This window comes from Cyanistes caeruleus, chromosome 3 (genome assembly GCF_971803275.1).
Source record: "Cyanistes caeruleus chromosome 3, bCyaCae1.hap1.1, whole genome shotgun sequence".
Taxonomy (NCBI): Eukaryota; Metazoa; Chordata; class Aves; order Passeriformes; family Paridae; genus Cyanistes; species Cyanistes caeruleus.
In genome coordinates, this window is record NC_141703.1 from 85,070,363 (window position 1) to 85,092,319 (window position 21,957).

General features: G+C 39.9%; 1 protein-coding gene across 2 annotated transcripts in view; it reads left to right on the forward strand.

Moving 5' to 3' along the window:
* RSF1 (remodeling and spacing factor 1) overlaps positions 1 to 21,957 on the forward strand; it is a 66,901-nt gene that overhangs the window by 3,329 nt on the left and 41,615 nt on the right. For both annotated transcript variants that reach the window (XM_086882333.1, XM_086882334.1), the window contains exon 2: positions 21,622 to 21,713. In XM_086882333.1, the coding sequence (XP_086738459.1) occupies positions 21,622 to 21,713 (92 nt within the window). The remainder of the gene's footprint in view (positions 1 to 21,621; positions 21,714 to 21,957) is intronic.

Here is a 21,957-nt window from a genome sequence, read left to right on the forward strand (position 1 = left end):
ATTTTCTTTCCTGTTAACAATTAGAACAAAGTACTTGCTCATTATTAAGGAAGCAAGGTATAACCTTTCCGTACAGGAAGGGATGCTGAGCAGTTGCTGACAGCTAGGAAGCTATCAGTTATTTCTTAGGGGGTTTTTAGATTTTTGTAATCACACAGACAACACTTTGATGTATTACCTCTCCTTAGCTGAGAATTTCAAGACAAATAGTAAGGATAGCAGTGCTCAGGTATGAATAGTTTTCAATACTGGTCTGACTAATTGCAAATTAACCCATATTAGTAGCATGCTTTAACCTGCTGTACACAGGTTGGGATTTAGTGAGTAATGTCAAACATACTTGATTGGAAAAATAAGAATGTATGGTGTTGATTTCACCCATTGCTATTGAATAATGGGATAAACTGAGAGATCTGGAAATAGTCTGCTACTTACAAAAGCTCATTGATAAAATAGCTTAATTTTTCTGCTTGGTGGCTCATTTAAAAGTTGTAACCATTGAAAAAAAGTAATATGACCTATAGTTGTCTGTTGAAGATTTTATGAAGAATAATTATCCTGCCTTTATGGGTGCTTATTCTTGCTTTAAGTACAATGTTGTGACTTGTGTTGACAATCTTGAATGTCTTAGAAAAGGGTTAAAGTTGAGTGTCTGCCAAGATGGTGGCAGTGTTAACTCACAAGATTTGCTAGTTGATATGCCTCTGAAAGTAAATTGTTTCTTATAGGGTTTATTAAAAAGCAACTGCTGTGGTTTAACCCCAGTTGGCAACTCAGCCCTGTGCAGCCACTCACTCACTGTCCCCATGATGGGATGAGGGACAGAATCGGAAGGATAAAAGTTAGGAAACCAGTGGGCTGAGACAGGCAGCAGGAAAAGGGAAAGCAAAATGAGGAACTTGTTCACCACTTGCCATAGGCAGGCAGGTGTTCAGCCATCTCCAGGACAGCAGGGCTCTGTCATGTGTAAGGTGATGTCTTGGGAAGACAAACGCCATGGTTACCAATGTTCCACTCTTTCTTCTTGCCCCAGCTTTACATGCTGATCATGCAGTCTGGATATCCCTCGGGTCATTTGGCAGCTGTCCTGCCTGTGTCCCCTCCTATCTCCTTGTACACTTTCATCCCCCTCGCTGGTGGGGTTGGTGAGGAGCAGTAGAAGCTTTGGCTCTGTGTGAGCGCAGCTCAGCAACAACAAAATGAACTTGGTATTCACAGGAACAGGTTGCCCAGAGAAGCTGTTCAATTCCCCTGGAAGTGTTCAAGCCCAGGTTGGTTGGGGCTCTGAGCAAGCTGGTCTAGTGGGAGGTGTCCCTGCTGATGATAGGAGGTTGGAATTAGATGATCCTTAAAGTCCCTTTTAACCCAAATCATGCCAGGATGATAAACACTGTTTGAGTGCAAATCCAAAACAAAGCCCCATACCAGCTACTAGGAAGAATATTAACTCCAAGTCCACCACAGGGACCCAGTATATGATCTTAGCTGTAACTTCTGGTGGCTGAGAGCTGTCATTACAACCATGTTGCTGTACTTTTAGATGCAAAACTAAGGTAATGATATAGATCATCCTGCCTTATGCTATGGTACTGCATCTCCTTTGCCTCTGCTTGTTTCCAAAGGCAAAACTGCAAACAGGAACAAATTATCACAGGAAAGCAATACTTTTTCTCCTTGTTCTTACAAACAAATGCTGTAGTGGCTCTTTTGTTTGCTTGGGATTTTTTTTGTTTAGTTGTTTTTTTCCTTTTGGTTTGGTGGATTTTTTTGGGGTTTATTTTGGAGAGAGTTATTACTTGCAGTAGAAGCTGAAAATTTAAATAGTAAAAAATGTGGTAGAGGGGGGCAAAAACTATATTTGTATTTAGGACTGTGTTTAAGGAACCATGCTAACAAGTCACCACCTCCTTTGTGTCAGTAAATAGCTTGAGAATCGGTATAAATGTTAATTAAGCGTTTGGTCTCTTGTGAATGAAAATATTAGTAGAATGTTAGCTTGCACAACAGAAATCTAATTTTACACATGACTACGCAAAACACTTGCTGGTTTGCCAGGTTCCCTGGTGTGTGAATGGGAGAACCTCTCCCAGAGGTGAATGGCATCTTCCAAAGTGTGCTAGGCTGCATTAGCTCATCGATTTTTGCAGGCTTTTCTTAGCAGTGTGGTGTTTGATTTGTTCTTCATTGAAATGGTCACAAGTACACATGCTTTGTGTGTTCTTTCAGTAAAATTGCATCAAAATCTTGCTGGTGAAGATCATGCTAAAGATATTCTTGAAAACAGTAAGTGAATTTTGTGTGGATTTCCAATCTGAAGCATTTTTCCATGCTCTCACTGCAGCTCAAACTTCTTTGTCACCTTTCACTCTTGACAGTCACCCTGACAGATTGACCTAGCCTGGGAGATTGTTGCTTAATTGCAGCATGAATGTGTTATGTTTGACTAGGGTGTTGTAATAAAACCCCTCTGCACGTTTTGACCAGGGCTTATGATTTAAAGAAAGACATGGTGAGGTGCAAATGCCTGGTAGGAGGTTCATTTTTCTGGATCTCTTCTCCCCTTTTCTGTCTTTATAATGAGTGCTTAGGTTAATGGCAGGCAGCTTATGGCAAACATGTGCAAACTATTTGCAGGGTATACCTGAAAAAAAAGTCTTCAGGTCTACCATGCTTCAAAGCAGTAAGTTATGTTTTATAAGTTACTGTATTTTCCCTGAATCTTCTGGACACCTAAAACATTTTTTCAAATTAATTTGGGTATTGAAATAGTTTGTTTTCAGTAGGTTATGTTTGTGATTTTTTTACTGTCATTCCAATACCTGGAAAGTAATACAATGTTAAGCTCAAGGGTTCTTAACCATTCTCTGAAGAAGTTAACAGTTAAAGTTGACTTAAAGTGCTGCTGAATATATATGGGAGAAAGCTACCTGAAACTTTGTAGCTGCTTAATATAACAAACAAAGGCAACTCTATCTAATCACAAGGAGCTTGCAAGACTTTCAAGATCAGCTGTGTTCCCAAGGAAAAGGGTAGTGAAATGGTGTTCTGTTAATGTGATTTGATTTTTCTTGTATTTAATGTTTGATATCAAGCATGTTTGTGTACTATTGATCAGACATTACAGGGTTTGATGTTACTCTTAGGTAAAAAGTTGTGATACGTTTCAGCAACTCGTAATATCCACAGTAGATTGGTTAGTATTAAAAGTAGGTGATAAATGTGATACGGAAGTACAGTCAAACATTGCTTCACATTAAATTTAATAACTGATATTGTACATAAGATTTATTACTTGGTTTCAATGAAGAAGGATTATTTCATGCAGTGTCCTCTTATGTAAATGGCCAAAAATCTGACATATAATATTGGTAGTGTCTGTAGTGCTGGGTGGGTGGGGTTTATTCTCACATTATATATTGCTGCATCTTCTTCATTAACATATTAAGTATGTGGCTATATTGATATTATATTCTTCTACCCTAAAGCTGTATCAGGAGGTAATGCTTTTCATCTTCTCTGCAGGCCTGAGTGTTCATGTCTTTTCACACCCTTTCTTTTGTGAATAAGAAATTTTAACTGCTGTTCTGAATCAGTCAAGTAGTTATCACCTTAATGCAGGCTGACCTGACTGTATTTGTGGAATGTAAGTATATAATAGTGCCTTCCTGCTGCATCTAGGGACTGAACCAAAACATTTATGTCAGAGCCATTCATCCACCACCGGTTAGTAAAATGCTGCATTTTTAACTTAGGAACTAACTAGTGGAGAATAAAAGCATAGCTAGTGAACGTTAGAACTTGTTGTATTTTTTCTGTGCTTGTTTCATTTTTTGTGATGGAGGCTACACACTCATGTTTCTAGACACCAAATTGAATAATTTGTTTAAGGAAGACTTCAGTGACTTGGAGCTGATATCCTCAAACAGCGTAACAGGGTCAAATCTGGAGAAAATGAGTAGCCAGGGGATCATTCTTGTGTCGACTTCATGGGAAATAAGTCTCTAATGCAGAATAAACTCACCTGGTCTACACTTCAGTCAGTGTAGATTAATCTGATGTTAAGGTCAGTGTTCCACATCTACACATAGTCTTCAGTTATTCATTTAAGAAGTGAATTTGCCTTGGAAATAGTTATAACTATTCTTATTCTGTTAGTTTTTCCATGGGGAGACTTTACACCTTTATGTGTATTGAGCTGGCATGTCAGCTCATCCTAGTGTGCTTTTATATTTATGCCGTTAATACAGTTTTAGGTAGACTCCACATCTCATGATCCAGCATAGAAGCCAGGAAAACACTATTGCTGGTGAGAGAAGCAATTCAGTCTCTTTCCAGTAACACTGTCCATCTGAAAGAGATGGCAGAATGCCATATGGAATGGAAAAAAGGAACTGGGGATACTGCTCCCTGGGCACAGATGAGCTACAGAGCATCTGAAGCCCCCTCGCAAAGCTCAGCCTTCTTAGGGATTATGCAGATTCTGTTGGAGCATGTGGCTTCATTGAGGAAGAGTGGTATGTTTTTAGTAGGTGGCTATATTGAATTCCGACACAGTTTGGTTGGTACAGAACTGGAGGAAAAGCTTCTGATATTATTTCCAAGTCACAGTCTTAAGGTTTATTTCAGGGCAAATATATAAGAACTTATATATAAGTAGGTGGAAATTCTTGTGGCCAGTGTTCTGTGGTACATTTGTATTGAAGAATTTGATAAACATCAAAATGAGTTGTGTGTGACCCTATTATTGAATGTAAGGTGGATGGTTTATCCAGCAATCCATCACCACTTTGCCTTGGCCAGCTTCAGAGGTCTAGAGAAGCTCTAAGAGTTTCTCAGAATACTCTCCCTGCATCCATTGTTGTAGCTCAGGGTCTTCCTTAGTTTTCAGTACTTACCATGAACTTCTTTTCTCTTATGTGGGATTACTTCAAGCTGTATTGTCTAGTGTAAGAACACTTAGTTGATAGATATGTGCAATTATTAGTGCCCACTGCCTGGTACATACCCTTCTGAGCTCATCCCAAAGCTGACATTTACATTATAGAACCACAGAACAGGTCAGATTGGAAGGGAAAGTTGTGGGTCACCACTGATCCAATTTTGTGTTCAATCATGGTTATCCTAGAGCACATTGCACAGGATTGCATCCAGACAGTTCTTTAATATCTCCAGCAGGAGACTCCACAGTCTCTCTGGGCAGCCTGTTCTAGTGCATGATAAAGAATTTCTTTCTCATAATCAGGTGGAACTTCCTGTACATCTTTTTCTGCCCATTGCCTTGTGTCCTAGTGCTTGGCACCACTGAGGAGACCCTGGATCCATCTTCTTGGCACCCTCTCTTTAGATACTTACATACATGGATGAGATCCCCTCTCAGCTGTCTCTTCTTGAGGCTGCATAGGTCTTAGCCTTTCCTTCTAACAAAGATGCTCCAGCCCCTCAGTCATCTTCATAACCTTCTATTGGACCTCCTCCAGGAGCTCCATGTCTCTCTTGTACTGAGGAGCCCAGACCTGGACACAGCATTCCAGATGTGGCCTTACTGGGGCTGAGTGGAGGGGCAGGATCACCTCCCTCATCCTGCTGGCAAGGCTTTCCTTAAGGCATCCCAGGATACCTTAGGGATGGCCTTCTTAGCAACAGGGGCAGTGCTGGCTCATGGACAGGTTGTTGTTCACCCTGTCCAAAGGACCCCTGGGTTCTTTGGAAGGAAGAGAGCTCACTTCTAGCAGGTCAGCCCCCAGCCTGTGCTGCTCTGTGAGTTTATTCTTTCCCAGGTGCAGCACCCTGGGTTTGCCCTTGCTGAATTTAAGAAGGTTCCTTCCTCTCTGTCCATCTCTCCAACCTGTCAAGGCCCTTCTGAAGGGCTGTACAGCCCTCTGGGGTGTTGGCTGTTCCTCCCAGCTTTGTGTCACCAGTGAACTTGCTGCAGAGGCATCTACCCCTCCATCCAAGTAATTGATGGATGAGTTATACAGTACTGGGCTCAGTATTGAACCCTGGGAGGGGACACTGCTAGTGACAGGCCTCCAACTAGATCCTGTGCTGCTTTGGGATCAGCTGTTCCACCTTGCTGTCTACTCATCCAGTCCACACTACCTGAGTTTGTCTATGAGAATATTGTGAGAGACATTGTCAAAATCCTTGCTAAAGTCAAGGTTCACAATATCCACTGCTCTCCCCTCATCCATCTAGGTAATTGTTTCATGGTAAAAGCCAATTGGGTTGGTCAAGCATGATTGAATGAATCTATGCTGGTTAATCCTGATCACAATGACAGAAAGAATTCCTGTGTGTGGGGTGAAGCAGAGGACAGGAGCTACCGAAGAGTCAGGAAGGGGCAGATGATGGGGAAAATGATGAATAGATAACCTGATAAAGAATGCTGTGGCTATGTGCTCACTGCTGCCTCAAAGTGAGTTATCTTGCAGTTTTTTGGAACTGCCCATTTTAATATCAAGGTCTCTCTCTGGGCCGTACAATGCTTCTTGGTACAGCTGTGTTCTTCCACATTCATGACAGCTGGGAGTTGGAGGTATTCAGGACTTGGTGTTATCTGCCATAGTTGGGACAAGTCTCCTCTGGTATCCTCCTAGGACAATCTCTGTTGTGCTCCTCTGGGAGGGAAAGCAGGTGTATGGCTGGTGAGAGGGCTTAACTTGCATTCAAGGAGTATCTCCCTACGCAGGCAGTGTTCCCTGGGAATGCAGTGTGCACTGCAGGGATCACCCATCCCATGGTGGGGGAGCTGCCAGGCCGGCTGTGTGGGCTATGGTGCTGTGGAGCACCCTCCCACTGTGCTGCAGGCTCTTCAGCACTGATGATGGGGCAGAGCAGTGCAGCAGAGTTTAATGGTTGGCTGTTGATGTTTCTTGAGTTCAGTAAAATGTTTAAACCATTGAGAAATAATAAAATTTGTAAAAGGTGTGTGTATTTTTTTTATTTCCTCCAGCCGTGCAGTAAGTGCACAGTGTTCTAGTTGTGGAATAGCAAGGTCCGTGGCTGTTCATAGCAGTAAGCTGATCTTTCCACCCTATTTCATTACCCTTTCTCCTCTTCCATTTTTTCTCCAAATCAATGAACTTTCCTTTGCTTCAGCTCATTTATAAAATAGACAAACATTTTAGCATTAACAGGTATTCCTTAGTAGCCTCTAGCATTTGTCAGTGTGTCATATATTCCCCAAGAGCTAAACAAAGCTCTTAAAGCTCAAGCAGCAGAGAATTTTTCAGAACTTCTATAGATATTCTAACCATGTTGATGTCTAGTGGTCTGGGGAAAACAATTTCTCTAAGTGAGAGGAGGCCTAATTTTCGAGATTCCTATGTTTCAGCAGCTCTTTTTTAGTATTCAGTTTCTTTCCATTATGATCATTTAGGTCTTTTAGTACTTTGGTGAAAAATGCTGCTTATACTTTTGAACTCACAGGCTTGGTCGATATTTGAAGGATGGGTATGAAGCAAATTATACCTTACCTATCCTAATCTTGAAAATCCTCTTTTCCAGGAAAATGGTGCTTATCAGCATGAAGCTCTGCCTGTTTTTTTGGTTGTCTAGAGCTATATAATTTTTTTCTCCTAACAGTTGTCCTGAACCAGTAGTATGCTGAATAAAAATGGTTGATTAGATTTGTGTGTAAGTAAACACTTTATTTTCTACTCTACTCAGTGTCCCTCTGGTACTGCCCTGGCTATTTTCCAACTTATCTACAGCTATCTAGGAGCACCAGTGCCAGGGCACATTTATTTCATTTTAGTATTAATGACTACCAGGATTATAAAGGTTTTCTCTTGAGAACAAGCTGTGATAGTTCACAAAAGCTGTATTAATTAGTGAATGATAAAGTGCAGAAATTTTAGTTTGATCCCAGAGCCTGCAGTGTGTTGTTCTTGTAGTTATCAACAATATATTGCAATAAAGCATCCAAGCTGTGTGGTGGGGTGCAACAACAACAAAAAGGAAAACTTAACCCCTCTCCCAGTATTGCCTGGAGGTGGTAGTTGAGAGGGAACCAGTTTAAGCTGGCATAGTGACGATGTGAATGCCCTGCTTTGCAAAAGACACTTCCCTTAAGTGGCAAAATTATCCCTTGAAATGTATATTTAAGTTTAGACAAAATCTATAGCAGACAGCATTAGCTGACCTCCTAAATAACATGTTAGCACTGTGTATCAAGGTTAAGAAAGTTTAGCAGCAGGTAAGAAAAATTGGTATGGCAAGAGGGAAGCTTTTGGAAGACCTAACCTTAATAAAGGGAGACCAGAAGGAGTAGTCATAAGTCAAGGAATAAAAGCACTATCTCCTAGATGATAGAGCATGCTCACAAAGCTAGTAGATGTCTCTGAATACAGGTTGGACAAATGGGAGTAGGATGGTGAGGATAAGCCTAAGGGCCGGTTTGTATGCTGAGTAGAAATAGTTTGAAAGGTGGAAATCTAACCCCTCTGAAGTCCAGGAGGAGAACGTATTCATAGCTAGCAGTAGAAGCAAGGAAACTAAAATGTTCAAGGGGAATTTCCAGAACATGTGGACAGAAAAATGTGTTACATAAAAGGAAGAAAAATCTAGGAGACATGGATGGCTAAAATCATCAGCCACAATGCAATGATTAAAATAAGTATGTTACTGAGAACTTAAATAACCATATTGCATAAGGTGTTAATTAGGCTAATTTTTGATATCTTGGTTCTCTTGATGTCTTTTGGTATCTTTGGCCTTTCTGGTAAAAATGATGAAATATGGTGAAACTGATGTATTAGGAAATTATGTGGAACATGGTTAATAATGTGGAAGCATGCTGAATTGCCTGGATTAGGTATTAACTTGGCATTCTGAAAAAGTTTAGAAGTACAGCTGGTAAAAAAAAAATACAGGTGTGTATTTGAGTAAAGAAATGGAAATCAGAGTGACTACCATGTTTTAAACACTTCAGCAAAGATTGAGGAAATCAAAAGCAAGGAGCTTTTTACTTCCCGTTTTGATGAACTTCATGAAATTGTAAATTCATAGTTCTAATAGTTGTATTAGGTATTCTCCAGAGACAAATACACTGCTGTTTTCTTTTGAAAGCATGGATAGTTCCTCCAAAGCAAAGATACATGGCTCATGTTTGACATATGCTTACATACAGATGCAGTATTTTTAAGGAGGTCACTGATTAAGGTGGTTGACTTGGCGTTCCAGAGCAACCTTACGTGGCATGACCCAGATAGTAACTCTCATGCCCAGCCCTTTCTTTGACGTTATTCTTTGTGGCAGGGGGAATCAGGTGAGGCATGGAGAATGTTTTTGGCCTGTGCAGTCTACAGCCTAGCATGTTAATGCAAACTGGTGTTACCAGTGGTCTGTGTTCTTGCTGTTGATTTTAAGGCCAAGGAAGGCCTTTGCTTTCTGTCCAGCTCTGACAACCCTACCTGGCAGAAAGCTGGCAGAACATGAGGGAGTGCATCTCTCAAGCCAAGTCAACCACTGAACGTGAGCCAGCATCCAGAGTGGCCATCAGTTCAGAGGGAAAGCACCATGATAAACCTTAAACTGATTAAATAACAGGAAGTTGGTTAGAACAATAGTTTATTTTGTATTGGTCACTGTAGTATAAATAAAGTAGAATTCCTAATTTCTGTAATTTTGTTTTATAGCATGGACAATTAATCTCATTTGCTAAGGAGCTAGAAGGGCATGAGTTGTTTTTAAAAAGATCAAGGTGTAAGATGGCTAATTCAGCCTAAGGGGAAGCAGTGCTGTTGATAAAATAATATTGCCAATGGGCAGCAAAACTGGAAATGGAGAGTTGTAAGCATGCATCGCATCATAAAGGAAAATGTTTATAACAAATACATCCCAGAGTATTTAAAATTAGCTGTTAGCTCAACAAAATACTCTAGGTAGTATGGTGATAAGTCAGGAAAGCATCCTATTAACTTGGACATGGAGTTTTAAAATTAACAAAGTAACAGATAGCATGAGGAGTGGGCTGAGAATCATGCTGAAACTTGGGAGATATATTATTTTGAGTATGCGTATCTGCCTCTTGTTTTGTCATTCACTTGTTTGCTTGTTTGATTGCTCAGCTGTGGCAGCTCCACCTTGGAAGATAATGCAGAATGTAGAGGAAGGAGGACTGCATGACAGCTTATACTGTTGACTTCAGAGGGCATTTTTAAAAGTATTCAAAGCAAGACTCCTAGAGTTTTGCATTCCTTTTATAGTGTAAGACCAGAAAAATGGTGCATTGAATGATACTAAAAAATAATTGAGATTTAGATGCCTTTCACATGTTCTGTAATTGCAGCTGATTGCTGCAAATTATTATTGAGTCCAGAACCCAAAAATATTTAGAAACTGATGAACACTGAGTTGTAGTGAAAATATTTTAAAATAAAACTAAGAACATGAAGTTTCTTGTTTTTATGTTAAGCCAGGCTCTGTGGAAAGGTGATTTAAAGCTAACCTAGGAACAGGTAATTTTGTTACATGTGCTGTAGATTTTCTTTACGCATGTTCTGAGACAGCAGCTGGTGGTCACTGGCACATTGAGTGATACACACCATGGCTCATCGTTTTCTTTTCCAAACGCCGTGCACTCTCAGCTGTTTTTACTGCTCAGTGTGTTGACCTTCCTTTCTGTTTTGTCTTGTATGGGAAGGGAAGGAAGATTTGATGGCAGAAGTATTATGCTTTCAGATACTGTTGTGTGTTTGGGTTACTTTGTGACACTTTCCATCTGTCTGCAGCCCAAGCCGCCAGGTTCTTCCCAGATCCAGATAGCATGTGTCTCTGGTTGTGTAGGTTGGAGGGTTTGTATCTCAGACATGAGGACTCAGTGATGGCAGGCGTTGTGGAAATGATAGCAACAATTTCAGTGTCCCTTCAGGCTGTTACCCTTGTTTTACTTTCTAGCTCACATTAAAAGTTGTGTAAGAGGTGGCTGATGGCAGCTGAGCCTGAGTTACTGAGTGGCAGGGAGGCAGCAGTGCTGCCAGTCTGGCGAAGGGGTCTGAGGCTTTGAGGTTGCCTGGACAGAAAGGAGATAATGTTGACCCTGAAGGTAACAGTCTTGGTTCCCCTGGGAAGCTGCAACAGCCCCAAAGTTACAACCATTTCTTGCAATTAAAAGCATTATTTTAATGGGGGTAGATATCTTTATAGTGTTGACAGGTCAAAACATGAGTTTGCTCTTAGAAATTCATACCTAAGAGCTGGGCATTTCAAGGAATGAAACTTCTGTGAATCTTCACTTAGTGCATGATTTGGTTACCAATTCTCAAGAGGATATGGTTTGCTTTAAGTCTAAATCATTCTTCATTTTAGATCTAGACTTAAGGGAGTTGGTGAAAAACCACACTGTGTTTTTATGTACTACAAACACTTTGTCAGATAACTGTCTTGGACAATTCTGCTTCTTAACTTTCTATTCTCACATGCTTCCTGGGTTTCTTAAGACATAATGGACAAAAAGTTGCTACGAGCACTGAAATGATATAAAAGAACCTTCAAATTCTGTGCTAATTGGGTTAAAGTTGTAGAATTCTTTGTTTGGAATCATAAATTCATCTGTAGAATAACTTTCATCCAGCTGTATGACTGCTACCTTTCGCAGAAATCTTTGTCAGCTGCTGGAAGTATTGCTCTGTTATGATTGTTTTGCCCAAGTCTGAGATATGATGCATCTCATTCTGGATATCTGATGTTTTTATAAACTATTTTAAAATTTCACGTGCACTGCTGATAGATTAATGAACTCATATTACCTTAGAGCAGAACAAGCATGAAGTTACTTATTTCCAGTTGACAGGGAGTGTGTTCTGCATTGCAGAATGACTTGCGTTGGCTTCACCTTCAAAGTTTGCTTATCCTGATCCTTAAAAAAACCTAATGTTCACATAATGCTGCTGCTTGTCAAATACCAAATGCTTATTGAGTAGTACTCAAATGTTTCTGTGCCAGTTTGTCACTGCTGGATGCTTTGAAAAGCATAAAATGTGTGTATTTGCACTGTGGTTTTATTTTTGTACTTCTTTAGGGTCCAGTAAATAAAAAATATGAAAAAGATTATGGTTTGCAAGACTAGGCTTGCAAAAAAAAAAAGGTGTCTGCAATATTTGACAGCTACTGAGAAACTACAAAGAAATACTTGCCTGTTGCTATGGTTCAGTAAAATTGTTAGTAAATGAAAGATAAAATGGTGAATCCCTGAGTATAAATGAGTTTTATTTGAAATACAGGTTGGGTCACCAGTGACTGGAGAAAAAACCGTGCTGTTTTAAAAATTAAATCTGAGAAAGGATAGAAATGTCTTTGTAGTAGATCTCATGTGATGTGTGGAAGAGGATAAATATCTGGGGCTCTTTGGTGTTGTCAGGCTTGGGGTTGTTTCTTTTTGGTTGGTTGGGTTTTTCCATTTGAAGAGAAGATTGAGGAATTATAATTCCTCATATATACCATTCTTGGTAATGAAACTTGCTTTAGAAAGGTGGTTTTTATTCAACTTGAGTTTTTTAATACTGCCTTTTTATTCAAGTGAGAGATGTGGGAGAAAGTGATTTTGTAGTATAATCAACATCCTCCCCCTGTTAATGCTGTTAATATTCACACTTGGACAGTACCTGAGAAATGTGGCAAAATTGACACCAGAGGGGTGTTTCTAGAAACAAAACAAAGTAAGGGATTAAAATGCATTTACTTATTTTCATATAATGGGGTGAAAAAGGCCTTTGATTCAACTTATCCTCTAACAGAAAGTGTTAAAAGCAGCTTGTTATGTTCATTAAATGAATAAAGCTAAATAAAGCTGTCAGCTTCTTAACTACTGATGTGTACAGCTCTATGCTCATGTGTACTAAACACTTCACTTATTTCACTGAACTGAGGATGCTTTAGTTTAACATAGCAGGATATAAGCTTTCATCTGAAGTTAAGTGCTGCCATGCTTAGATGTGATTTTGTCTGCTGGAAGTGTTTGTGCACAGATAAATTGTAGGAGCTCAAGTCAGATCTGCAGTGGTAATTCTATGTGTAACGGGGAGCGTAAGAGCTTAGGGAAGGGTTTAAGAATGAGATGTACCCACCTCCAGTACCTTATAATACTCCTGTATCTTTAAGACCTCCCCCACTGAAAGAGGTGGTTTTTCTGGAAAAAGTTGCCAGACACTCTCTAACAAAATTAATCTCTCCAAATGTATTTAGCAGAGCTCAGATGTTTTACTTCAGGATGAGTTGACTCTTTCTGAAAGTGTGTTTCTCTATATGGGTTGTAAATGGATTATATGGAATTAGCTCAGGTGTCAATATCTACATTTGCTTAGATGACTCCTACTGCTATGCTGCTGCCCTTTCCTACTTCTTAATGGCAAAATATCTAAAAAATTCCAGGAGTTGGGTGAAGACACGAAAGCTCAGGCTCCTTTGCACAGGAATTATACTTTCTCTACTTCTTTCCTTGGTCCTTTGAATTTTGCATTTCTCTTCTAATTGTTTACCTTCTTTCTGGGCCACCCTCTTAGGAGAGGGTGTTGTAATTTTGGTCCGAGAGTAAATGAGGACACTGAATTAAATTTTACTGCTTGAATGGCTGTGCAACTTCCTAGTGTTAGATCAAAAGGTGAGCATGGTGAACATTGCCATCTCAACCTCTTTTGCTTACACCCTTTCTACAAGAGTGAATCTCCATGATTGTAGTAGCCAGCAAGTGCCTCTGTCCAGACTGACATCTGGATGTAAATCCTCCTTTTGCTACTGACATTTCTGGAGAGGGCTTGCGCTTCTGAGTATGTGCCTTTTTAGCATTTCTTATTGCAGAGTTGGATCAACCTGCTTGTTCTTTTTGTTACGGTTCTTAACTCCACTTGTGCCTTCTATCAGACACCTTTGTGCCTAACACAAGCAGAGTGGGCAGGTGTATTCTTCATCATGCTCCAAAGGCTGGCTCCTAGTGCCTGAACTGGGCATGTTGATGCCAACTACTGCAGCTCATCTCTGCTTGCTTCTTGCAGTGGAAGAAAAAGCTAACTACTGAAATTTCTCTGAAGTGATCTTACCCCAGTATATCCAGAAGCCATGGAGTTGCATACTAGCACTGAGGAGCTTTGAAGCACTCTAGAATCCTCTCCTAAAGTGTAATCTTTACAATAACTTTTCACCTTTGTCATTGAACCTTGAGAATTCTAATTACACAGTTCAGGGCTAAGGAAGGAAATGAAGAGGATTTTCTGTTCATGGTTTAATCGTCTTGGTTGTACTGGAGACTGAGATGCATCAACAGGCAGGAGGGTCCTTGAGTAATTTTAGTGTTCTGTTTGTACCAGCTAGAATGAAGGATACCTGTACTGCCATGTCTTTGCTTTCTTGGGGTGTGGTCCCATCAGTTTCAGTCAGGGTTTGCATATTCCCAGATGACAGATCAGCAAGTCAAGTGCACTTGACTTTAGACGGTAGAAATGTACAGTGTTGTCCCTGCATGTGAGTTAACTGCCAACAATGGCAGTCTGACAATTTCAAATGTATTCAGTACCTGTTTTTAGGGGCAGTCTGCTTGTTTGCATATTGCTGCCACAGCTTGATTTGTCTTACTTGCTCTTCACATGTCCTAAGTTTGTGGACTGGAGCCCATTTTTTATTCAATATGTTTTTTGAGTCAGTAAGTTGGGCTTTCATTTGCTGTCTTTCCTGGACTATTTCCAGTTTCTAAAATAGATTCTGTGTTATTTTTTCCTGCATTGTTTTAAAAGTAATATTCTTTTTTCTTCTACCTCCTATTCTTTTTCATTTCACAGTACAGCATGCTTTTCTTGCTAAATTTTATGCTTTATTCTAACATCAGTGCTGCTTTTGTTATCCTTTTTGCTGTTCCTTATAAAATATTAGCTTAAAAAGTCCCTAACATTTCTAGACACTTAATAGCCAGAGAATGAAATATGGGGCCTGTGAAAAATTAAATCATCTTCTATCTGCTAAAGGGCTGCTGAAGAACAGCCCTTCAGCAATTTTGTTTACTTTTGTATGGCCTTTAATTCCAGCTTCAAGAGTTATGCCGATGACAATGACAGTGATTTTTTTAATCTCAGTTTCATATACAGTGAGAAGGTGACTTATGGTAGTGTGGGCATTAGAAAGCAAAGCATATTGAAGCAGATTGAATGCTAGACAAGAGAAGATTGTAGAATAAAAGATATGGAAAAAAAGGGTGCTCAAGGTGGTGCTGTGGGTTTAGGAAAGAGTGTTTGTGAATCTGCTTCTTGGGAAAAGACTGGGGCATGTTGGTTGATAGCCACTGAACATGAGCCAGCTGTGTGCCCAGGTGGCCAAGAAGCTCAGTGGCATCATGGCCTGTATCAGCTGTAGTGTGGCTGGTGGCACCCAGGCAATGACTGTCCCCTGCACTGATGAAGCTATACACCGAATCCTTTTGTTGGATTTGTTGGGGAGTTGTGGGCCCCTCAGTACAAAAAAAGACATTGAGGTGCTGGAGTGTGTCCAGGGAAGGGCAACAGAGCTGGTAAGGGGTCTGAAGCACAAGTCTGCTGAGGAGCAGCTGAGAGAACTGGTATTTTTTATTCTGGAGACGAAGAGACTTGGGGGACCTTATCACTCTACAACTGCCTGAAAGGATGTGGTAGCCAGGTGGAGGTGTTGGTCTCTTCTCCCAAGTAACAAACAATAGGGCAAGAATAAATGGCCTCAAGTTGTGCTCAGGAGGTCTAGTTTGGATATTAGGAAAATTTCTTCATGAAAAGGCTTGTCAAGCACTGGAGCAGGCTGCCCAGGGAAGTGGTGGAGTCGCTGTTCATGGATTTACTTAAAAGATGTGTAGATGCAGCATTTGGGAACGTGGTTTAGTGCTGGGACTTGGCAGTGCTGGATTGGACTGATGCAATGAAGTCAGGATGCAACTCTGCTAGCAAGGTCTGTTATGTTGGGGATGTAATTTACCAAAAGAACTGGTGGTAGAAAAGGCATTTTGGTCCCAGTTGAAAACACTTGCCATGTTGGTCACGATTCATTTGCAAGCAGCAGTGAAAGAGGTGGTGTGCTGGGTTCCTCTCATGGGAATGTGTAGGAGGGAGTTTACCAGCAGGATAAAAATCTTTGCTGGCTAATGTTAGAGTGACCTGTGCTCTGAATAGTCCAGGTAAGAGGAAAGTCTTCTAATACGTATTTGTACAGATTAGAGAGATAAATGTACTCAGATATTTGTGTGAAAATGATCTAGCTGGTGAGCATCCAGATTTCAAAGTGCTTTCCTAGGATAACAATGTCATTTAAATGTGAGCGTGGTTTGTTTGTTTGTAATGCCTGCCAACAATCTTTCTAGGAACAGGATATAAAACTGCTACTTGGTGACTTGTTCGTTCTGTTTTGATCTGTGGTTTAATTACAGCATGTTTAATTGCTCTTTTCATTCACTCAGGAGGCAGAGCAGTTTCATTTTATCCCCTTTCCTGTGCGTCTTTTTATTTTTTTTATTTTTTTTTTAGACACTGTTTGGTAGGATAATACTCATCAAATGACTCAGAAAATATTTAGATTGTCCTTTAAACAGGAACAACTGCTCTTTTTCACATGAGGTCACATGATTCCAATTTATTATTTTTATGCCAAGCTTGCTGTGTGAAGGTGTGGAGCTCCTTATTGCCACATTTTTTTATCAGAGGTTTACTGAAATTTCTTGTCTGGTTTCAAACTAGGGGGTTTTGTCTTTCCATTTATTTATCATGCCAAGTTCATACCAAGGCTGCCATTTTTCTCTGTGATCTATAAATTTCTATGAATAACTAAATTAATCTCACATTTCCCTTATACTGAGTTAAGAAACAAATTAGATAGTTCTTCAAGAAGAATATTTGTTATAAACCAATGGTGGTGCCAAAGGGGAGATACTATTCCCTTTCTTTTAGTCAGCGTTTGCTAGTTGTTTAATGAAACAGATGAGAGATTTCTCTTTGGTTAAAACTAGTCTAGAAGACAAGATGTTTGCTGCCTCAGACTGCTAGTGGGACTTCAGACTTCACACAGAAATGAAGGAGAGTATTAAAGATGCTGGAAATGTGGTCACTTGTCAGTTGGGGACTCTTCTGCCTTTTGTAAAAGATGCAGCTGACTGGTTGTAAGCAAATTTATGCCTAAGGATCTGTCTGTAAAGGGAATTAACTGCATGGTTAATGTGTGTTGGGCTAAGTGGAAAATTACCATGGAATGGTTTGGGTTGGAAGGGACCCTAAAGATCATTCCAGCCACCATGCTGTGGGCTGGGACACCCTCTCTAGACCACACTCCCCCAAGCCCTATCCAACCTGTCCTTGAACACTTGTATGGGTAGGGCATTCACAGCTTCTCTGCGCAGCCTGTTCCACAGTGGCCACGTACTGACTCTTTCCTGATGTCTGAGGAGATGCTCTTGCCTTTGCCTGTGCTTCCAGGACAGCTCCTTCTAGTACTGACAGCAGAGCAGTTTGAACAGGGTGGAAACCATCTTCTGTTTGCCATTAAACTCTGTGCAGTGTAGCTAATCCACATCAGCTGTGTGCAGGTTGCTGAGAGCTACCATCCCTTAGCAGAAAGGAGGTGGGAGATCATCAATGATCTCATCAATTTCAGCTGTCCTCTTGCTCAGTGGGGTGTTACTTGACAGTGCAGTCATGGCATGCAGAGGTAATTTTGGTCAAGGCAGAAGAATGGAAAAGAACATAATGGTTAATGGAAATACTTGCCATATATGTCTTATGAGTCATTTTATTTCCTCCACTTGCCAAAACAAGTTAGCATGGAAAATGGTTTACTAGTGTAACTGGGAAGACCTGTTTGTGTTCATGAAGCATGAAAACTGCCAGCGGCCTTTGCGTCCCAGAGTTTTATTTTTTGTTCCTTTCACCCCAGGTCCCCCCAGCACTAAGAGTTCAGTGTTCCCTTACTGGGTCCCTGAAGGAGAACAGTAGGCATAGGCTTTGCAATCCTCATCAATATCAGGTGCTCTGTGTACATGATGATTCTGATCCTCCTGTCTGTGTCCAGCACTCCAGATCTGCTCTGATACCAAGGATTTTTTGTTTATAGTAATTTTCAAAATAACAGATTCCCCCATCCTCCATGTGGACTCAGGACTTTGTAATGTTTTCTGTTTTCATCCGCTGTTTCAGGCTTTTTTAGGTGAGTTGTAAGCCTTTTCATTTTGGCAGGGAAAATAAATAGGGGTGAAATGGGGTTATGGTTACATGCAAAGTTGTCTTTAATCTGTGGTGTTGTAGGTGTTTGGAAGTTACAGCTTTTCTAGCCAGATGATGGGGTTTTCACATATTTATATGCTTTCTCTTCCATTTCAATTATTCTGATTTTCCCAATATTAGACATGTCACTGATGTATGTATAGGATGCTCCTTGAAATGCCGGAGTAGACAGAATAGTGTTCAAAGGTCCGTATGACAACCTGCCCTCCAGGAAGGTACAGGGCTTAACAAATGGGCTGAACTCCACCAGAAGTCTTATAATTGTATATAGTGACTCATTCTTCCTGGCTTATGGCTTCTTCCCATGCAAAGTATGTATTTTTGAATATCCAGCAGAATGCACCATGCTTTAATTATAGCCAATTCTTTGAAACAGTTATTTTATATAAGTGCTGCGCAAATGCTATTAGCCCTGTTCACAGTCCTGGGTGTTTTCTCCACTGTGTAAGCATATTCCGAGAATGTTCTAGAGAACTCCTTATTGCTCTCCAGAGAGATCAAAGTTTCATAAAAGTTGGAGAAAATAATTCAGATTTAGAGGGTTCTTTTTGATATGTTCCATCAAGCTTTTTTGACCAAAACCTCACACACAATGGCAATTACACAAGAAGGACGCTGTGCATTGTTCCTTCCCTTATGTGAAATTTTTAAAAATGCAGAACATTCTTATACAAGTTCCTGAAATGAGTGATGCACGTCTCACATGAATGGAGATGAAATTTTGCAAAGGAGATAGTAGTCTACAGTTGTTAATTGCTGAAACAACCCAAAATAGTTATGTTATGTCCATTCTCTTTGGTGTTATGTTCTTTCTCTTACACGTAGGATAGAACAGTGTTGTAAAAATGATCCGTACTGATGTCTCAATTCAATGAACGCTTTTAAGGAATTCTCTGTAGTCTGAGCAAAAGTAAGTTAATTTATAGTTATGCAGGTTCAATGCATTTCTGAGAGGACTGAAGTTGTGTTTACTAGTGCAGCTTTACTCCCTGCCCGCTAAGTGCTCTGGGAGAGATTTGCCACCACTCTTTAGCCTTCCTAGGCTATCTCCCTTAGCTGGTGTTTTTTGGTAAGTCAGGTGTACATACTGTAATCCTTATTTACAGTTACTTTGGATTTAATACAGAGTTTGTTTCTCAGTCCTGTAGGCTTCTGCTCCTGTGGTTGTTGGGGCACATGGCTGATCAGGCTGCACTCCACACACTCCCTAGAGAGCAAACTAGACATCAGTTTCTTCTCCAAACCTCCTGCCTCCTTCATTACACCAGGAGGTTACTGTGGGATTCCTCTCAGTGAAGGGAAGAGGCAAAAAGCCAGCCTAGAAATCCAGTCATTAATATTGTGTAATACATGAAAAGCATCTTGAAAGGGTAGTAAACGGAGAATGGACGTGAAGTGTTTTGTGAAGTCTGTAAAAGTAATCACATTGATACATCCTGCAGATCCTGGAAATACAAGAGCTGAAATGCTGAAACTGAGAAAAGTGAAGTTTCTGTAGATACTGACACAACTCAGGATGTGCTGACCCAAGAGTACGCTATTAGTCCAATTTTTAAAATTTTTGTCAACAGTAAAGCTCTAGCAGGTTTTTTTTTTTGTCGACTGGGAATTTGATTATTTGAAACAAATCACTTGTGCTTCTTTAAACTAGGATTCCTATCAGTATGTACCCATAAAAAGAGGTCTGATTAAAAACAAACAAAAAAGGATGCTTAACAAAAGCTCTGATTTAGCAAGATTTTGAATACTCTGGCTCAGTTCTGTGTCACAAAAACACAAGCAGAGGTTTAGTTGTATGACTTAACATAGATGGAATAGAATGGATAGAATTGCTCATGTGTATAAAGTGTTTTGTGCTTAATTTTGTTAGTGCCAGCTTCTTGGCACTTATTGGGGTTAAGACTTTTGATCTTTTTCTTTTTAAAATAGGTGTTAGTCCAAAATCATGAAAATCATCAGTTTTCAGGAAAAGCAAGGAGAGGTACTAGGTGTCTTCAGTATGTAATGGAAATATTATATGCAAATGGAATGAAAGAGAACAAGTCAGGCAAGGCAGCCAACAAGTTGTTGCTTATGAATTATCTACACTGAAAAGAGGTTTCTTTGAGGGTACCAGGCTGGTACTTTTTATATTTACTTATTTATCAAAGGAGTTTGCATATAAAATTTCTTTATTTCTGAAACAATACAAGCATTTTTGTCAAACTGATTTTTTAGCAACTCAGTGTATCCACCTGAAAATCGAGGCACTTGATGGAAAGACAAATGTTGGGTGAATTCAAATTAGGCATTGAAAATTTTCACACAAGTAATGTAAAAATGAGTACAAGAGCAACCATCTCAATGATATCTAGTTTAGAACAAAGATATTTGATGTCTGAGTTGTTTTTCCTGTGTCAAATAAGCAGAAAAATCATAAATTGTGAGAATAAAAATTTTGGGGGTTTAAAGCTTTCAATGTGTATGTGCTTGGAGTGCTGAAAATGCTTTTAGAACATAAAATTGTATGCAGAGTAGAGAAACAAAAATACTTGACAAGTTAATTTTTGACATTTTCCTCAACAAATTACAGATGAGAAAGCTAATGTCACTGGGCATTCAGAGTTGCATTAATAATTATCAATTACATACTTTTTAGAAGTTATGATACTCATTAACTTATAAAATAAATGTTCTGCAAATTTGCCACTTGGTGGTGCCAAATTGATTTATAAATCACAGCTGTGAGCTGAGACAAGCTGCTTAAATTGTTTCTGAGGAGTGTACACTAAGAAATACATAAATTTGGTTGGAAAACTTTGATTTTGTGTCAGCAGTTGTGCAGCTGTACTCCGCAGCACTTCTGGCAACCGTTCCTCAAGCGCCATATCTTGTACCTCTGTCCCTCCAGTACAAGAGTAAGTGTATAGCAAAGCTATGTCTGTGAATACAGAGTTTCAGGAACGTTACTTCCATACCATGCACCTGGTGAAAAAATAGTTTGGATCCAGTGATATTCCAGGCATGGTGCAGAATATGTCTTTGGGGTTTCTGGAGGCAGCTGCAGGTGTGATGCTTGCAGTATTGTTTTTGTAGGTGTTTGACTGGAGTAGTTCCTGTACAGTTGTGGTTTTAACACTGCCAGAATTTCCACAGGTTTATCACTGACTTCTATATCCTTGAATTGAAGGGTGATGATTATCCTAAATGTAAATCTAAGCAAAAGGACTCATAATTAAATTAACCTTTCTCCATTTCTCAGTCACATGGCAGCTCTTCAGCAGGCTTGAAGGCTCTGTTTTATTAAAATGTCTTAATTTGTCACAGTGTTTCAGTGTTATCAGTGTTTAGCATTGAAGAATATTTGCACCAGACTTAATGACTTCTTTTTGTATTTTTCTTTCTCTCTGTCTCAATATTGCAGTACCAAAAGAATTGGTGGAGCTTCACTTGAAACTGATGAGAAAGATTGGGAAGTCTGTCACAGCAGACAGATGGGAAAAATACTTGATCAAGGTACAATATGCATGTTGTATTATTCTGCGATGCTGGAATATGGTTGTGATGAGCAGTTGTGTGAGCAAGACCTAATACGAGCTACAGGAGCCTTGGGCTGTGCTAGCATTGACACGCGTGCATCAGATCCCAGCTTAACTTGCAGGCTGCCTAGGCTTGTGGAATAAAGTCTCTGAAAATAACCTCCATCTTCTGCATGTGAAAGAATGTCCACCCCCATAATTGGCAGGAAAATACTTTCTTG